General features: G+C 41.8%; 2 protein-coding genes across 3 annotated transcripts in view; both read right to left on the reverse strand.

The window, feature by feature from the left end:
- MEGF10 (multiple EGF-like-domains 10) overlaps nucleotides 1–19,923 on the reverse strand; it is a 169,036-nt gene extending 149,113 nt beyond the window's left edge. Inside the window, exons 1-2 of the mRNA XM_011981200.1 lie at nucleotides 19,712–19,923; nucleotides 10,774–10,824 (exon numbers count right to left, since the gene is read on the reverse strand). The gene's annotated coding sequence lies outside the window, so the exon portion shown is untranslated. The remainder of the gene's footprint in view (nucleotides 1–10,773; nucleotides 10,825–19,711) is intronic.
- LOC105540530 (40S ribosomal protein S2-like) lies at nucleotides 8,303–9,266 on the reverse strand. 2 transcript variants are annotated; one of them, XM_011981199.1, is made up of 2 exons: nucleotides 8,860–9,251; nucleotides 8,309–8,685 (listed from the first exon to the last, which is right to left on the reverse strand). In XM_011981199.1, the coding sequence occupies exons 1-2, from the start codon at nucleotides 9,226–9,228 to the stop codon at nucleotides 8,353–8,355; spliced, it is 702 nt and encodes a 233-aa protein (XP_011836589.1). In that variant the 5' UTR covers nucleotides 9,229–9,251; the 3' UTR covers nucleotides 8,309–8,352. The 2 variants fall into 2 exon arrangements, with proteins under 2 accessions (XP_011836588.1, XP_011836589.1); XM_011981198.1 differs by having other exon boundaries at nucleotides 8,303–9,266.
- Nucleotides 19,924–20,212: the final 289 nt, after the last annotated feature.

Consider the following 20,212-nt stretch of genomic DNA (forward strand, 5'->3'; position numbering starts at 1 on the left):
ACTTCTGTGCACTGCTAGTGGAAATGCAAAATGGAGCAGCCACTGTAGAAAAACAGTATGGTGATTCCTCAAAAATCATAGAATTACCATATGTTGCAGCAATTCCCCTTCTGGGTATATATACCCAAAAAAGAATTGAAAGCAGAAAATTGAATAGATATTTGTACACCAATGTTCATAGCAGCACTATTCACAATACTCAAAAGGTGAAAATGACACAAATGTCCATTAATGAATGAATGGATAAACAAAATGTGGTATATACTACAATGGAATATTATTTAGCCTCAAAAAGCAATGACCCTGGCACACGCTACAACTTGTATGAACCTTGAGGACATTATTCTAAGTAAAATCAACCAGTTACAAAAGAACAAATACTGTCCAATTTCATTTATATGAAGTACGTAGAATAGTCAAATTCATAAAGACAGAGAGTAGAATGGTTGTTGCCAGGGGCTCTAGTAAGAGGAAAATGGGGAGTTGCTATTTAATGGGTACAGAGTTTCAATTTGGGATCATGAAAAAGTTCTGGAGATGGACGGTGGTAATGGTTTCACAACAGTGTGAACGTACTTAAAATGCCACAGAACCATACATTAAAAATGCTGAATTTTATGGTATGTTATGTGCATTTTACCACAATATTTCACAAAGTCTAAAAGTAAGCTAGTATTAAGGAGTAAGTAACAGATGTCTGCCCAAAAGGGTGAGAACTCTTGTTTACTTCTTTTCACTACTCACCTGCATGATTAAGACAGATATTCATGAATTCTTCCACGGATCACAAGGACCACACATGGACTGGTAATAGAGTTGCTAGGACTTGAAAGTGGAAGGAGGAAAAACGTAATAACAACAGTGTGATCCTGTGTCAGCCTGGTCTCATCACCCCCTTCTCCTCGGGCCGGTGTCCCAGAATTTTACCTCTCGGTTCTGCAGAGCTCTAAAACAGATGGCAAGCCCTCCAGAACCCACACACAGAAACCAACATCAAGCAATTTAACTTTCTCTTAACTTTAAGTACACGGAAATCAAAAGGGCGTCAAGCATTTTGAAGTCACTGTGCAATGTCAGAACTCCAGCTCTCGACGACAGCCTGCCTGAATTCAAACTTTGATTTGCTTGTTGAACTTGGAATATCTTAGGAATCTGGACCTGTTTGTGTTCCTTACTTTCTCAGAAAAGTTCTAAGGAATTTGAGGTTTTAAAGGAGCTTGTCTTTCTCAATTTCAATTCTTATTTCCCCAATTTGGATTTTCTGGGTCATAACAAAGTCACTTTGCTTTTGGGTTTTATTTTTCTCCTCTCTCGTAATTGCTAATGAAGTTAAGATTACAAAAAACAATGCTTTTTGAGTACAGAATGCAGATCTCAAGCCCTCCTGGCAGGTACTCCCACAGACCAGTTGTTATTTATAATACCTATAGGGAGAAAAGAGCTTAAAAGATCAAGTCATGCTGCACTTTCCAACAAAGCAGGCCACAGCTGTACAACGGACTGTGAGCAACTGCTCCATGAGGGGACAGCGAGGCTTCTGTTTTCCTACAGGGTCTGCTCAGGTCATCGCATGTGGCATGGATTAGAGTCCCGGGGCTCTACTACCCCATGGAGAAGGACCGGGGTTTACACACCACACTCCTGAACCGAAGTTCTGTGCCATCAGAGTCTCTTGGCAAACAGAAAACAGACTTTACAAAATTTTTTAAAGCCAACAATTTCCTTTTATTTTAATTTGTAAGTTCAAAATAAAAGAAGACAGCAACATTAATTTTTATACATGTTCACAAAGATCTATCGTGGTGGAGTGGAAGAAAATATCTCCATCATGGATAGAAGAAGGTTTGGATTTCGTCTGAAGTTAGTGAAATTTTGAGACTATGCTAAAGATGTATTTGAAGAGACATATCTGCAGAGTTCTTGAGGCTGTGCCCTCACCATGAGCCAAGGTAGAGGAAGAGCACCCAGGGAAACAGCTGCCGCACAGATATTAGATATTAGTACTCATCCTCCAAATAAACACTTTCAGTCACACAGTCTTATAACTTCCATTTGGTGTGCAGCTCCGTGACCAGGTGAAACGGCTAGCCCAGGCAAAGCTGGGGCTCTGCTGTAGCTTCTGCCAGTGATGAACCCTTGCCCACTCCATTCCCATTACTCAGCTACCACCCCAACACCCCAGAGATGCCCCCAGAGGCTCCCTAGTCAAGTTCACAGGGTTGGGAAGGGCCTTTTTGATCTCTTTGTCTTGTGAAGAAAGAAACTGAGGCACATAAGAGTTTTCTCAGGTGTCTAACATCAAATGGTGTGGCAAAGCTACAACTCCAGGCAAGATCTTTAGGTCCCAGAGCCAGTATTTTTTTTTTTCTTTACAATTCTGGGTTATCTAACAGAACTCTAGGGGAAAAGTGTTCTTCTCTCATCCTGGAAGCATTTTCTTATTGTTGTTTCGTCCAAGGCCATGCCAAAGCAAAACAAAACAAACATTTTCATAGATGAGTGACACTAGCCTTGAAATCTGCATCACTGTCAATGCTTTTCATTTGCTCCAGGATTAGAAAACATTAAAAAAAATTACCTCAAGTTGATGCAATTCTAAAAGCAGGCAGCTAAGCTTGGCTCATGAGTAATGCTGGAATCTCAAACTCGACTGATTCCACCACCCCCCACAATCCAGCATAAAGTATCTTTAAGATAAAACTTGAACTGAGTCAATGAAGCGAAACCTCCTAAAAGCAAGTCTCTCCTTAAGTAGCTCCGCTTCGCCTGGACTTCTTTCCTCTAACCATGGGTTCCCCATTGGGCCTTCAACAAGGAATCTGAGGCCCAGCGCTAACCACCCGCGAGCATCTTCGCTTAGCTGCCAACAATGCTGGGCCACAGTGAATGGATGGGACGGCCACTGCACATGGCTCTTTCTGGGGCACAGCAGTCACAGCCAAGCCGTGAGGCCCAGTCCCCTTCTCATTTCTGTAAGTGCACCATGGAAGAAGGGCAGGGTGGTTCCCAGCATACGCTAAAAGAGTTTTGCTCTACCTGGGGTTTGACTTATGCTGGATCCAAATCCTAGACAGATTGGGAAGCTGCTTGGTTTTTTTTAAGAACTGTTCCTTAGAACTCAGTGACAAACCTTCCCTGGCTTCCACAGACCTTTCTTCGCTCACTAACACTTTGTTCTGAAAATCTGCCTGTCAGGATTTGGTTGCCATCCTTCTCAGCAGTGACATATTTACCATTAAAGGAAACGGGGCACAGTCAGCCACTAACCCATGAAAACACTGTAGTCTCTCTTCTGTGCCAGTGAGTGAATCCACACACCACCGGGGCCCTAATTACATGGCCTCATTTTCGTAAATAGCACAACCTGGTCAAGAAATGAAAAACGGTCTTCCAAATTCTCCAGCTAAGCAGAAAACCCCTTAGGTTAAGCTATAAGAAACCCTCCTTGGGTGAAGAGTTAATGTCTCAGTTAATGCCTGCCACCCCTAAACTCTAGAAAAAGCCAGAAAGATCAAAGTCCTGTCCTTTAGGGACAGAGCTACACGTAAGCACATGCTTGAACTTCCATAAGCAGATTTAGGTGATCACTTTCAGAAGATATTTGGCTTCCATAACAATTCAATATAATTCAGTATCTTCAACCAAAGATGATTGTGCAGGGAGATGACAACTGGACCTAGACAGCTTATACGATATTCATAATCATAAAAATCAGATTCTATAGCAGCCATGGACTTCAGTGAGGCACTCTAAACCATCCCCAGTGGCTGCACAAACAAAACTACAAAGCATCATTTACATACTGCCTTGGAAGGAAAGCAAAGGACTTTTTTTTCCAGCCCTATCTTGGCAGAGCTCCACATCACAAGCTTTTTTGTTTCTGTTTTTGCTTTGTTGTTTTTTTTAATGGCGGAAGAAAAGTGCCTTTGCTTCAGGTTGGCCTTCACCAAAATAAAAGTGGACCATCTGGCTTAGCTATAGTGAGGAACTCTCCACACCTGAATCCTTGGCTGGGCTCAGGCACCGTCGTCATTCTTCTGGAAGCAGGATCTCTTCTCCTGGTTGCAAGGAACCACCTCACATGTCTACTAGCCCAGGTGAAGTGTTTCCTCACTGGCAGGCCTCTGCTGCTCAGCCTCCCCTCACACTTTCACCCCCTCCAATCTGGGTGCGTCCTATGAAAACACAGCTATGAGGCCAATTGTTCAAAAACTAGAAGTCTGAAGTACAAACTGTCCAGGCTCTTTCTTTACCTCATATTCTCCGACAATGGTTCTCCCTAACTTTTGATCTATTTCACTGCTCATTAGCACCTCCTCTAGAGGAAAACTGGGTCTTGGGGGAATTTTAACCAACCAATTTTGTAACCTTTTGGCCTCACTAATATATGGTAAGAGATGAAGTCAACATTATCCATTTAAATGACTATTAGGACTGTGGGTTAGGTTCAGTTTATCATGTTATTGTTATGTCATCACAATTCTGAATAATCTTGAAATTAGGTCCACAAATATTCTTTTAATGCCTTGGTCTGCTCAGGCTGTTAACAAAATACCATAGACAGGGTGGCTTAGCCAATAGAAATTTATTTCTTACGGTTCTGGAGGCAGGAAGTCCAAGATCAAGTTCCTAGCCAATTTGGTTTCTGGTGAGGGCTCTCTTTCTAAATAGAAGACAGCCGCCTTCTCACTGTGTCATCACATGGCAGAGAGACAGCAATCAGTCTCTTCCTCTTCTTTTAAGGGGACCAACTCCATCAAATTAGGACCTCACCCAACAACTTCATTTCACCTTAATAACCTCCTAAAAGCTCTCCTCACATAGTCATATTGAAGGTGAGGACTTCAATAAATGGATTTAGGGGGTGGGAAAGGACACAATTCAGTCCACAGCTCTATGCTTAACCATTTAGGAGTAGAAAGGAAAATAAAATTGATTCTATCTGCTCAAGGAGCTTACATTCTACAATCAATTTATGGTACAGATTGAAGGGCCCTCAAAGCTTATGCAATCTCTTTACACAAGCTCCAAGGCATCCTTCTTAATACACTCATAAGAACACACCTCCAGGCCAGTTGCAGTGGCTCACCCCTGTAATTCCAGAACTTTGGGAGGCCTAGGCGGGTGGATCACTTGAGGTCATGAGTTCAAGACCAGCTGGGCCAACATGGCAAAACCCCGTCTCTACCAAAAAATACAAAAATTAGCAGAGAGTGGTGGCAGGCGCCTGTAGTTCCAGCTACCTGGGAGACTGAGGTGGGAGAATCACTTGAACCCAGGAGGCAGAGGTTACAGTGAGCTGAGACCATGCCACTGCCCTCCAGCCTGGGCGACAGAGGCATACTTTGTCTCAAAAAATTAATAATAATAAACAAAAAAAGACATACGTCCTGATAGTTGTTCTAGTTGGTTATTTCATCCCAGCTCATGGAAAGAGGCATAGAGGTACAGAGAGCTGAGAAGGCCCAGGGCCCTTATGATGTGGTAACACAAAGAAATTAAATTCAAACTCTGGCTTTCTCCAGAGGGATACTAGATGTGCTAAGGTCTGGTCACCTGTCAGGTTCTCTCAGGTCAGGATGCTTCAAAAGACTTCTTGATTCAGGGTCTAGAAGGAGCATTATCTAGAAGTTTCTGCCCAAACCAAGACCAGGACTGTGATCTGTTGGAAAGAATTTTGCAGCTTGCCTGAATTAGGAAGGCAGAGTTTGTATGCTAATTAATTCAACAAGTTCAATGTCCCAAATCATACAGCATATTAAAGAGAGCTCAGACCTGAGATACAATAAGCCAAGATTCTGAAATAGACTCACTCCATTAAAAACAGAAGTGACCGAGACAAATCGTTGAGTAGAAATTAAAAACTCAGATACAAAAAACAAGAAAGCCCTAATGAGCATTTGCCACATGCCAGGTACTATCCTAAGTCCTTTTCATTTATTTTCTCAATTAAACTTCATAACAGCTCTGTGAAAGAGCTACCATAATTATCCCCTCTTAAATTATAAGGAAACTGAAGCATAGAGTAAATGGCTCATGGCCATACATTCAGTTAACAACAATCAGAAGCCAGGATTCAAAGCCAAGAAATCTGATTCTAGGACCCATGTCCCACTACATTCTAATACATCCACCCCTTAACTTTTCAACTACATTTGTCCACTTGACATAGAAGTCAATGCTTGAAATGTGTACTAGAATGCAACTCCAGGAGGACAGGAAATGTGTTTGATCTTAGATATTGCCCTGTCCCTAGCATAGAAGATTGCATGGAGTATAATGAGGGCTTAATCAATATTTACCGAATAAATAATGATGGGTTGTGTTACAATTAGTGAAATTACTGCAATAGTCTCCTTATTATCTTCCCCATTTTATTTCATTTTCTATTCTTATCATCAATGATAAGCCTTTGTTATCTACTGCCTGGTGAGTTTAAGCACTGGCAGCCAGCTTTCCACGACTTCCCTGCTTGGCTCCAACCTACACTTCCAACCTTATTACTTTTTTTTTTTGAGACGGAGTCTCGCTCTGTTGTCCAGACTGGAGTGTGGTAATGCAATCTTGGCTCACTGCAACCTCTGCCTCCTGGGTTCAAGCAATTCTCTTGTCTCAGCCTCCCGAGTAGATGGGATTATAGGCACACACTACCATGCCCAGTTAATTTTTGAATTTTAGTAGAGACTAGGTTTCACCATATTGGCCAGGCTTGTCTCAAACTCTTGACTTCAAGTGATCCGCCCACCTTGGCCTCCCAAAGTGCTGGGCTTACAGGCATGAACCATCGCGCCCGACCCCAATCTTATCTCTTGATATTCCATTATACAAATCCTTTAGTCTGGCCATCCCTGCTTGTCCTTGCCCATACTCCTCTCCCTCCCCAGGGTTGTTCATTTCTGCCACTGGGCTACTCTCTCCTCTTCTGTGATTACATGAAGCTCACTCATCTTTCAAGGTCCCATCTCTTCCAAGAAGCCTTCTCTGGTCACCAAATCTGGTGCTCTCTCCTTCTGAGATGGATTCACTTGGAACAGATTACCTGCTTCCTCCTCCTTTCCTTTCCTCATAAACAGACTGGCAAGGTGCTGAAGGCTGCATCTTGCCATTTTTTGGTATTCTCCTCAGCATGCAACAAAGGCTTGTCTCATAGCACACACATGACCAGGGGTCAACTGATCTATGCAGATACATCTCACGTAAATGTAAACATCTGCTGATTTTTTGAAATAATTTTTTTAACCTTTAAAAAATTCACATAACCAAACATTCATCATTTTAACCCTGTTGTGCAACCATCATCACTACCTGGTTCTGGAACCTGTCCATTGCCCTAAAAGAAAAAGCCATTTCCATCAAACAGTTACTCCTCCTTTCTTTCTTCCCCCAGACCCTGGAAACCACTAATCTACTTTCTGTCTCTGTGGAGTAGCCTCTTCCAGATATTTTATATAAATGAAACCATACAATATATGGTCTTTTGTCTTTTTTCACTTAGTATAATGTTGCTAAGCTTCATCCATGTTGTAGCATGTATACTTCATTTCTTTCCATGACTAAATAATATTCCATTATGTAAATATATCACATTTTGTTTATCCACTTATCAGTTGTTGGACATTTGGGTTGTTTCCACCCAAAATAATAGTTTTGGCTGTTGTGAATAATGCTGCTAGGAGCATTTGTACACGAGACATTGTTTGAACACCTGTTTTCAATTCTGCTGACATCTTACCAAGGAAAAACAAATTCATTCACTAGCAGCCTCATCCTAATTCTATAGTTAAGATAAATAACTTCTTGTTTAGTAACATACTATCTTAAAAGACATTTATGCTTATAAGTAAATTTAGCTGTTTTGTATTCCAAAATATCGTAAATTCCTTATAGTTTATGCCTTCTATCAGAGACAGCATTTTCTAACATCCGCATTTAATTAATAGAATCTTATTTGAGCATCTGAATGATTCTTTCATAAGAAGCAGACCTGATTCCTAGATGTGTTAATTATTCTTCCCTATTTTAACATTATTTGGTGTTAATAACTAATATATATTGAGCATTTACTATGTGCCTACCACTATGCTAAATGCAATCATCTTTGAAGTATATGCTAAAAGTATATGCTATTATCTTTTCACATTTGATGAAAAGAGGCTTTAGAGAGCTTGAGTAGCCTGCCCAAAGTCACCAAGATTTCAATGATAGAGAAGGGATCCCAGCGCAGGTTGTCATACCTCATACAGTAAATGACAAGGTCAGCAATAGACCCAGAACATCAGAATCTTGTCTGTGAACCCACAACTTTTTTTTTTTTTCAGGCTTAATTCACTTTATTTTTCTTGTATAAAAACCCTATGTTGTAGCCACCGCTGGAGCCTGGGTCCGCTGCACAGAGACCCTGGTGTGGGTCTTGACAAGGTGGTCAGTGAATTCCTGATAGGGAGACTTGGTAAATACAGTCTCCTTCCAGAGGTCGGGGATCAGGTAGCTGTAGATCTTAGAGACGGCATCAAAGGTGGCCTTGGCGAAGTTGCCCAGGATGGCAGTGCAGCCCCGGGCTGAGGTGTAGCAGTCATCGATACCAGCCGTCATGAGCAGCTTCTTGGGCACAGGCGCTGAGACGATGCCAGTGCCCCTGGGTGCAGGGATGAGGCGCACCAGCACAGAGCCGCAGCGGCCCGTCACCTTGCAAGGGACGGTGTGGGGCTTGCCGATCTTGTTCCCCCAGTAGCCTCTGCGCACGGGGACAATAGAGAGTTTGGCCAGGATGATGGCCCCACGGATGGCGGTGGCCACCTCCTTGGAGCACTTAACACCCAGGCCGACGTGGCCATTGTAGTCCCCAATAGCAACAAACGCCTTGAACCTGGTGTGCTGGCCAGCACGGGTCTGCTTCTGCACCGGCATAATCTTCAAAACCTCGTCTTTGAGAGAGGCCCCCAAGAAAAAGTCAATGATCTCAGATTCCTTAATGGGCAGGGAGAAGAGGTAGATCTCCTCCAGGGACTTGATCTTCATGTCCTTGACCAAGTGGCTCAGCTTGGTGACGGGCATCCACTCCTTATCCTCGGCCTTGCCTCCGCGAGCTCCGCGGCCTCGGCCCCGGCCCCGTCCACGGCCGCGACCCCGGCCCCGGATGCCACTGCCGAAACCTCCGCGGAAGCCACCGCGGTTCCCCATCCCAGGGCCACCAGGCCACCCCACTCCCCGCCACTGCACCAGCGTCATCTGCCATTTGGTGTTTTCTCGGAGAAGAAGCTAACCCACAACTTTAATCACATGAGTTCGCGTAAATCAACATCCAACTTGTAAGTCCAATGACCAAAATGAAGGGTACACATTGAGTACTCAGACCTCTCATAGATGTGCTGCACCCATTTCAAAACGAAAGGCCCAAATTTTCTTTCGGAGAAAAAAAAATGCTCCTATTTTCTCCATTTGAGTCTACCAGCTCCATATTATAAAAGCAAGCTGGAATGTTCTATCAGTACAATGACTCATGACTCACTTTGGTGTAATGTATGCAGCGCCACATTGGATGGATGGCACATGGATGGCAAGGGTCTTCTTAAGAGGAAAAGGACAACAGGTTGTTCTGGGACTGGAAGCATGGGCTTGCAGGTATTGCTCCTGTGGCTCACTGAGGAGTCAGGAAGTGTCAGTGGAAATGAGTGACGGAGATAAGCCAAAGACTTCACCCCCCCATATCAACTCATCCCAGTTACAGAAATTGGAGGGAAACAAAGCATTCTAATATTAGACTATAAGAGAGATGTCATCCAAAGGTTCAGGAAAACATCCATAATCTGTAGAGTCTTCTGATTTCTCCTGACAGATTAAAATGAATGGGAGGAGGGTGGAAAGTGGGAATGAAAAGATTTGCTACTTGGCCAACTCAGAGGGGTGCATTTGTTTTAAATTCTAAAGAGTGGGGCTCTGCTAACACTATTGATCTCTTAGGCACTGGATTCGCTGCCTAGAGAAGTAAAGCAATCACCTATGATGGTGCTAATGCATTGCATTCTGACACACAGCTCTCTGGCTATAGAAGTTAGGGTGAATTGATGGGTATTTAAAGCTCTAGGCCCTCCCAGCTGCACCAGGATTCAAATTATGTGAGAGTTTCCAGTTTCCCATCATGATAGATTCTTAATTCTACATTAAACATGGGGCTTTAATTTTTGAATTTTTTATCGAAGTGTAAAATGCAGTCAGAAAGAAAAGCCATAAATCAAAATTGAACAAGTCAATAAGTTTTCACAAACTGAATATACACATACAACCAGTACTCAGATTAAATGTAATGTCAGCATCCCAGAAGCCCTCATTGGGCAGGGCCCTTATTCTGACACAAAACTAAGTCCCATTAAGCATATTATGCCTACAAAATCATTTAGTATTATATGTACTACTTGGGACACAAACAAAAACAATAAAAGGGACCATTTAACTTTCCTATTTTTTTCAAAAAGTGCTGCACCTACACAGAACTTCAAGGATAGCGCAGTATTCAGGCCTTGAAGCACTGAGGGCAAGCCACTCTATATCACACAAATGGGGAGCCAAATGAACAGGCCTAATGGCAACAAATTGAAAATTAATGAACTAATCAGGAGAGTGTTTAGCACAATCCTTTTCCCACCCACGAAGTCTCCTCTTCCCATTCTCCACTTCAAAGTCATCTATATCATTGGCAAAACCATTTAGTAAAGGAGAAACAAAATGTAAGGCGGGGGGGAATGAAAACCTAATGAAGAAAATAAAGCCACTTGCCTCTCTGAAATCCACTTGCTCCTCCTTCTTTAATGGATTTGCAATGATAATCTATAATCAAGGTACAATGACAGACTTAATTACTAAGAGCTCTAAGTGACCTCAAGCAAATCACATATTGCCCTCTCCTGGATACAAACCTCTTATCTCAGAGACAAAAGGATTCCTACTGGCCAGTGAACACCAGCTGCCTAACATTTGGTGTAAATGGGCTCTCCAGAACCCATCACATCCAGAAAAGGCTTTCCCTGTTCTGCCTCATTCGTGTCTGTATTCTGTGCCTAACTTAAAAAAAAAAAAAAAAAAAGAAAAGAAAAGAAAAGCCACCTACGAGTATCCACAGGAACTAGGAACTAAGTCTCCCTTTGAAAGAAACCCAGAGGCAAAGGCTGAATGAATGACATACTTTTTCATAAAGGGAGTAATCAGGCTAAAAGAACAATCCTGTGGAAAAAGTCTGCGACCTTTGCAAAGGCTGTGACCTTGAATTTGAATCTTCTTCTGACACAAAGAATGTAAGCAATTGTTGGGCTCGGGATTAGATCTTTACAGGAAGTTTGCAACCCTTTCCCTCCAGGGCTAGAATCCAATTTGAAAGTTAGGGATGAGGGAGGGTATCTAAACAGCATCTGGAGAGTCCCCCAGCCTCATAACTGTCCAAACTTATCAATAACTTTCTAATGGTGCTCATTGTATTTCATACTCAAAAACTTCTTAGCTTCAAAACAGCTATCTCGATGTGGAAGGGAATTATTAATATATCATATACACAGTGACCATTTCCAGGAACACAGAATTGTTCTCTGAAGTCATAGACCTTGATTTAGGCAGGCTTTCAGATCAGGTACCTTTGATGAGCCTGGAGATTCAGGGAGCCTTTTTTATTTTTAAAATCAGTAATAAAATCCTGCAATCAGATAAGTTCTGCAATCAGTGTGACGCAGTAGAAAATAATTCTTCCTTGGCCAAAGATCCACTGGCTTTCTGACAGACTTGTGTTCCCCCAACGCCATGTCTGCAGCTCCAAAACCAGAGGATTTATGATGCTTCCTCGGAATTACTTTTTTCCTTCCCAAATCCTATCTCTGACACATTGCTGCAAGTAGTTTAACTGTGGAAGGCCTTGACCTCCTTTCTTTGTCTCTCTGATTTAAGTGTGTCTGTTTCCTTGGGGCTACCAAGCTCAGTTGGACGGCTGGCCGCAGCAGAATGGCACATCAGCCAACCCCTGAACAATGGGTCCCTTTCTCCGGCTGTCACATGAACAGCGTTGTGTTACAGCCATTGTCCCTTCAAGTAGAGAGGAGAGGCACGGGTTCTCACAGACCCGCTATTCTCTGTGACCCCCTCTGGCCAAGTCACTAAAATTTAAAAACACACAAAAAACGCATGCCTTTTGAATGGGGCACTATAAGTCTAACAAGGAGTATCATGCATATATGGGCCACCTGCACCAGTACACCTTGTTAAAAATATACATCCTGGGACCCCACTATGCACCTACTGAATCAAAATCTAGGGAGGAGACAGTATCTGCAGGTGATTCTCATGCCTCTAAAGTCAGAGCACAGGGTAAACACGCCTCAAGCATTTCTAACTTCACTCATGGTCTGATTTTGCACATCTGTTTAAGGAACCAACTGAAAGCAGGGAGGATACTGGAAGGACAAATAATTTACACTGTCAAATCTTGGTGTTGGAGGAAGAAACACCTGGGAAGAAGACAGGTGAGAATGATGAGGGCTTCAGACGACAATAGGAATGTGGGGGCAGGTCATCAATGAGCAAGAGAGGAGGAATGCAGGGACAGCAGGACAGCGCTGAAGCCACCTGATGGAGATGGTAGCCTTCAGAAAAAGATGGGTGGTAAGAAAGTGGCAATGGTAGATGAACTGTTAGAAAGCAAGGATGTTTCATGTTTAGTTTTAAGTGTTAAGATATGAACTCTTTCCATAGTCCCAAACCTTAAAATTCTACTACTCAAGTCACACATTTGGTGGCATTTTATGAAGTGAAGGTTATTCGTGGTTGGGTGGGTGGCTTTGGATCATCTTTAAACTTTTTAAGGGAAAATATGAATTCAGATCCAGGTGACACTAGAAGAAATATGAGCTTTGTCTCCATCTCTGGCCCCAAGAATCCCATAGTGGTTGAAAGGAAGAACAGTTTTCTCATTTTACACCTTCTCATGGAATAGGGAGGAAGATTTCTAGCCAACTTTTACTTGAATCTCAATAGGTCTCCCTAATCTCATCTAGTTTCTATAAAATAACTGCAGTATAATGGGAAGGGTTCCTTTAACACAGATAGTACTATGGGGATGGGCAGGTCCCGTAAGTGCCTATCATAAAATGATTCTCAAATGTAAGCTCACCACTACTGTGGAATGGTTTAATCACTATTGCTTGACGATGCCTTGTAAATTCCTGCCACCACATGTTTGCTGAGCCCATTCCCCCACCTAAGATGCCCCATCCATTCAAATCTCTCCGTCAAGGTCCCACACTGCCAGGAAGCCTCCAGTGAGCTCTTGTGGCAGGTCTCAAAACTGCCACTTGGCTCTTACTATGCCCAGGCTTACCTGCTTAGTTGTATTTTTTTTTAATTGTTGAAGGTACATAGTAGATGTATATATTTATGGGTTACATGAGATATTTTATACAGGCATGTAATGTGTACTTTTTTAATCTGTTTTTTACTTGAAGGCAAGAGCTTCTTGGTAATTACACATGGTATTTATCCCTATGCCCTACACTGCTAATAAATATCTGATAAACGACCAGGTACAGTGGCTCATGCCTGTAATTCCAGTACTTTGAGAGGCTGAGGCGGGCGGATCACTTGAGGTCAGGAGTTCGAGACCAGCCTGGCCAATATGGTAAAACCTCATCTCTACTAAAAATACAAAACTTAGTCAGGTATGTTGACATGCACCTGTAATCCCAGCTACTTGGGATGCTGAGGCAGGAGGATCGCTTGAACCCCAGAGGCAGAGGTTGCAGTAAGCTGAGATTGCGCCATTGCACTCCAGCCTGGGCAACAAGAATGAAACTCCATTTCAAAAAAAAAAAAAAAAACTGGTGGAACAAAAAGTATAACTCCAACCTATTACTTTTTCAAAGAACCAAGTCACATCTTTTTATCAATTCTTCATCCAAACTCAAGTACTTTTCTCAAGACGTCAATAGGGGTGGATCTTTAAATTTTTTTGTTTTGATTGTACGACTAGTCTTCTGTGCCACCAAGCAAAAATTTCATAGTTCTATTTCACTCTGTGAGGAACAAGTTAAATTTGTGTGATTTGGTTTTCAATTTGCCATCAAAAAATTATTTCTTAAAAAAAGACAAAATTCTTCAGCAGAAGGTATTCAAAAGATCCATCTTGGGAACCACCACCTGTGGCTATGTTGAGAACCAGCCAAATCTGTACAGCTCATCTGGGTCAGACGAGACGTTAATGACAAGGTACTTAGTCATCCTCTAGGATGTTCCCAAAGATAAGATGTTTTTAACAGATGCTAATATCCTGTACATGTACCTATCAAGATGAAGTTTTCCATACTGAAATACTGTTTTCTTTGTCTTAGAAGTGGGAAGGGGTACAATTTATTGCCCTCTGAGTAGGAAATTGAGGTGGTTAAATGCTGTACATAGTTTCTTTATTTGGGAGGATAAATAACTAGAAATGAAATGAGAGGAAATTGCTAAAAATGAACAACCATAATAACAGGATGCATTATCACATTCACACTTTCCAGATTGGCTAATGCCACAGTTTGTATTATCAAATAACACCCACACAGTGACTTGCCGTTCCACAAATAAAGTTCTGTAAAGTAAAATATAACATTGGTTTGTACCTTCTTTTTTCCCTCATAGTATGAGAAATCCTTTTATTAAATGCTCTAAATTAGTCCTCTGCAATAACTATATTTAAAAAGAGTTAGAATGATCATGGTGAACAATAATCTAAAATGGTAAAGAGAGACAAAAGATAAATTAAAATTTCAGGACATTCAGATATGAAGAATGAATGAATAACTGAATAAAGAGATTAGGAGGCCAGTTAAAAGACTTCCAAAGGTTGGCAGAAAATGATACAGGCTTATACTAAGCTACAAAAAGTTCATTTCAGAAACAAAATTTTAAAAGAAGACAAATCAACAGAACCCAGTGAATCTTACATTAATTCTTAAAATTAAACTATTGAAACCAGATACTGGGTACAGTACACACGCTTGAGAAAAGTGAGAGCATAGGCAGTCCTCAATATTGCTTCGTTTGAAGTCCATCAATGTGGATATTTGTACTACATCTATTGATGCTACTACCTCCCTGCCCTGTGTTGACACTCAGATGCCAGCCAATGAATGAACTTTTTTTGTTTTTATTTTATGGTGCAGCTGCCCATAAGCCAATAGTTCAATTTTTGCAGAATCACCATCTTTGTCATTACCTGGAGAATTATTCATACACTTATTCAAATGTTATTGCATATTTTCATTATTACAAAAAAGTGAATGGGAAATGGGAAAATTAAAAGCCTAATAGTAATTATGAGAAGTGTTTGTCTCATAAACTCAAGTAAGACAAAGGTAGAAGTTATTAGATATGCCAAAAATGGCAAATCTTTTCATCTGAATCAGACATTTATTGAACTTGAACTGGTCAACTGTTGTTGAAATGAGGAGAAAATAACCAAAATTGTGGAAAGCTTAAAGAAAGAAAAATTAGAAAAAGGAGTATACACTGAATGCTGTGTCTAAATAGCAAGGCATAATTAGAGATTTCATAATATATTTGGCTCTCTAGGGCCAGAATCCCTTATAATATGTAGGCTTTTATACAATCTTCAGACCTATTTTCAGGAATGTGTCCTTTCAGGAAAGAAGGAAAGACAGTATTGAACCAGTCACCATGTTTCTAATCAAAAAGAGAGGCAGAAGTGTTTTATAAACGGAAAAGCACAGAGCAAAGTTGGTTATTTTTATTGGCATTGGCACTTCCATTCCAGTGCTCTGACACTGTCATTCCAAAAACCAAACCAAAACCATCCTAAAGGATAAGCTCAGTTCTTCATTATACGTCCTGCAATAATGTTCAACATGTAACATTAATTCAGTGACATTTGGTGTTTCATAAGTCCTCCTTGGATATTTTGTCTTGTCCTTTTCCAATCCAAGTTATTATTTATTATTATTATTATTTGAGACAGAGTCTCACTCTGTCACCCAGACTGGAGTGCAGTGTCATGATCTCAGCTCACTGCAACCTCTGCCTCCCAAGCTCAAGTGATTCTTGTGCCTCAGCCTCCCAAGGAGTTGGGATTACAGACATGTGCTACCACTCCCGGCTAATTTTGGTGTTTTTAGTAGAGACAGGGTGTTGCCATGTTGGCCAGGATGGCCTAGGACCCCTGGCCTCAAGTAATCTTCCCACCTCAGCCTCACAAAGTGTTGGGATTACAGGTGTGAGCCACCATGCCCAGCCCCACTCGAAGTTATTAATTCTCTAGTCTATGTCCAGCCAAATTGGAAATTCTCAACTGGCTTTTCCACACCCTTCATATGTATACAATACTGTCCCAACCACTTTATGTGCTAACAAAATGTGCTAAGAAAATGTTGACTATCATTCATCCATTTACTTTTCTCCAACATTCTTTAGGCATTTATTACATAACTATGTAATGGGGTCAGTCACTTGTATAAGAGCTTACAATAAGGAATGATGAACTCACCAATCCGTTCAGGATAAACATTCAGGTAATAAACATAGCTGATACAATGTGAGAAATGCTATATTAAAGCTATCCACAAGAATGGGAACTCACATGACATATCGCTAAGTTTATGAGAGAATTGAGAGAAGCTTCAGAGGGAAAGTCTTCAAAGAGATTTGAATAGTGTCTTAAACGATGAATGGGTGGTAAGTAGTTGGTTAGACAGGAAAGAGGGTCAAAGGCATTGTCAGCAGAAGGAGCAGCACACACAGCTGGGTCATGGAAGAGTGAGAGTGCACAACGTATTCTTGAGACAGTAACAAGATCAAGATCAGTGCGGGCTGGAGAGCTGGGGACCAGAGAAGCAGAAAATAACCCTAAGAAGTGCTGCAAAGGTGGTCTTGTGTATCATGGTAAGGAGGTGAGACTTACAAGTCAGTGTTTTTCCAAATGTGATCTGAGGTCACCTCTACCAGGTTCACTTGGAGATCTCAAAATGCAGACTACTGGCCCTTACATCTGGGGTGAAGCCCTGGAATGTATATTTTCAACATGCACCCAGGTAACACTGACATTCACCATCCAGAGAGCTGCCAAAGATTTTTAAACAAGGGAGTAACATGATCAGATTTGCATTTTAGAAATACACTATTAGACCAAGCAGACAATCCCAAAGAAGGTAAATTCACTGCTGCTAAATGAGCATGTGACTTGGGTTTTGCATTAGAATCACCTGGGGAACTTGTAAAAATGCAGACTTCTCACAACTCACAGAAAACTTACTACATCCAAATCAAGGCAGAAGGGGTTAAGGTTTATATAGTTTGAACCATACAAAATTGCCATTTATTTAGGTCAAAAATGGTCAAATATCAACAATTCCTCATAGTTCACTCTAATATTTTAACAAATATCCCCACTTCATGCTTCTGGTATAAACCAAAGTCTGAGAATAGTTAGTGAAATACAGACAGAGGTAAATGCTTTTCCCTTTTCATTAATTATCGATGTTATTACTCACTCTGAGTAATATGCAAAGATGGAAGTAACATAATTTATGTACCTAAAACAAAAGCTAAAGAGAAAAGAGGGGGTTCAAAAACAGCCAACAATGAAGTAAGGCAGCTAATTTAAGGATTTTGGAGCCAGAAGGAACACTGGAGATTATTCCACTCTTTCCCCACCTCTCAATACAAGTTTCTACATAATAAAACTGATGCCTAAATGGAGAAAAGCAATCTGCTTGAGGTCATAGGGAATATTTTGTTCAATTTCTCAATGATATGCACTTTTAATGTGCTCTTACGTGCATTTTAACGAGTATGGAAATTGTGTGGCTAAAAATACTTGGAATTTAATCTATAGAGTGCTAGGTCACACACTTGAAATGGCGGAGGCACATAAAGCCAATACTCATACATAGCCATTTTTAAAATATAAAACCTAAAACAGTGTTTGACATGTAATAGATGTTTAATAAATACTTACTGAACAAGTAAGTGACCCCTAAAAAATAGGTTAAAGAAAGTATATTAATGCAAAGGATTTCCAAGGAGGTATACAGGCTGTGAACTGAGTGTAGAATTCCCACCTCATCACCTGTTCCAAGTATCCATGACCCACCACGCTATAAATTCCAGCTCTGCCACATGCACCTTTATTTTTCCTACTGAAAGTGCCACAACAAAAGAGCAATACAAAGATCATGTCTGAGCTAAGTGTGACAATAGGTGGTAGTGAAGCTTACAGATGAGCACAGCCTTCAAAGTCCATCCAAATGGGAATAATAGCTAACACTTACTGACAGCTAATAGAAGCTATACTAGAGGGATACAACAATAGTTAATGCTAGCTATACAATAATAATAATAGCTAATTCATGCCTACTATGTGTCAGGCTTGTTAGTCCTTCACACGCATTAACTTATTTAATCCCTTTAACAGTCCTCTGATGTAAGTGTTATTATTATCATTTTGATTTTACATATGTGGATAAACAGGTTAAGTAACTTACCCCAAAAATCACACAACTGGAAAGTGGCAGAGTTGTGAGCTGAACTCAGGCTGGCGCGTGCCCAGAGTTTACCAACTGAACTCTTTGACCTCTCAGTGGTAAAATTAAAAGTTCCCAGCAAGCTGACCTCTTGGAGCACTCACGTTAGGAAGATGACATTTCTGGATAATATAAGTTGACTCCAGTCTTTTTGTCCATAAGGAATGAAGCATTTGTATTTGGGAAACCTATACACAAAGGGAGTCCCAGGATATAAAGGAGTAAGGCAAGAACCAAGAAGAAATGTCATTCTCTTCTGCCTTGGCACAGCCTGGTTATCACTGACTAAGAACAATAATAATGGCTAATTTTGGCTAACAAAATCTCCAGCTTTGACTTTCTCCTAAAGAATGTGGATCCTTGCACGAGCATATTTTCTAAAGAAGCAGCAAGATATTGCCATCATTCATTTACTCAGTAGTGTCACTAAGGAAAATACTTCCAGAAAGAAAAATAAGGACAAAACACTTCCCTAAACCAGGCGTAAAAGTCCTCTAACAAAGAAATTTAAGAGAAAAAGATAACACCGGATTTATCTTTCTTAACTATTACTTGAAAAACCGTCCCTCCCAGCACTCCCTAAGGAGCCAAGCATACTGACAAGGCCCCTTTGGTCTAAGACTGCGACCTCACATCCCTACTGATCGTTGAGAACTCAGGAAGGGGGAGCATCCCGCAAGCCTAGAGCGTTATCTGCACGATCTGAATACCAAGGACTGGAGAAAGAGAAGTTTAGAAAAGAGTGAAGATCCCAGAGAGGAAGTTCAACTGACCTGGAAAAAAGGGCCCAGCTGAAACTGCCTTTCAACCTCAGTCCGATTCCCCACAAATCTCCCTACAACCAGCTATATCCCTCGGCAAAAGGAAACAAACACGGGCAAGGCAATACAAGAGTAGGAATTATGCAAAATAAAATGCGTAATGAGGATGTCTCTCCATCAAAAATACTCCAAGATTTTCCTACACAATCCCATGTAACAAAACCAAATGCAAACAACAATAAACCCTCGAGAAGCCCATGACAAACGCAGACTGAGCCCATCTCGCCCCACCTCGCACCCCGGTACCCTGGCTAAGGAAAATGTGCCCCCCGCCCATGAGAAGCCTTCCGGCGTCCGGCCAAGGTCCAGCAGCCGCCCGGGTTGAGTTTGCCCAACTCTTACCCAAGTCCAGAGATCTTGAGAATCGCAGCGCAGCCTTTTCTCCCCGGTCTTCACCCAAAGCCAGCCAAGACACAAAATCTGTTCCAATCGCGCGGTTAGCGTCCAAGCAGTGTCCCAGAAGAAAGCGATCTTTGGGAGTCTTCTTTCAGGCGTAAAGGTGGAGACGCGGGAAAGAGGAACGTCTCAGCGCGTTCCCAGTCCCCCAGTTTTGCGCACGGGGAAAGTACTTGCTGCAAACTTGAACAAGGTTTTCTCTGTCTGGCCCGAGATGCTGGGGGGGCGGGTAACCCGAGCCGGGGCCGGGATTCGAGCAGTTGCCGCTGCTGCAGCTGCTGCTGCCGGGACAGTGGCCGCTGGGGGGTTGTCGCTTGGCGCCGCGCTCTGTCCCTAGCGCAACACGCAGGATCTTACCGGCCCGACTCCTGCACCTCGATCGTGAGTCGCCCCTGCCTGAGCGGCTTCTACTGCCTGGTGGGTGACCTGGCAAAAGGCCTGGTCGCG

Source organism: Mandrillus leucophaeus, unplaced genomic scaffold (assembly GCF_000951045.1).
Source record: "Mandrillus leucophaeus isolate KB7577 unplaced genomic scaffold, Mleu.le_1.0 Scaffold221, whole genome shotgun sequence".
NCBI lineage: Eukaryota > Metazoa > Chordata > Mammalia > Primates > Cercopithecidae > Mandrillus > Mandrillus leucophaeus.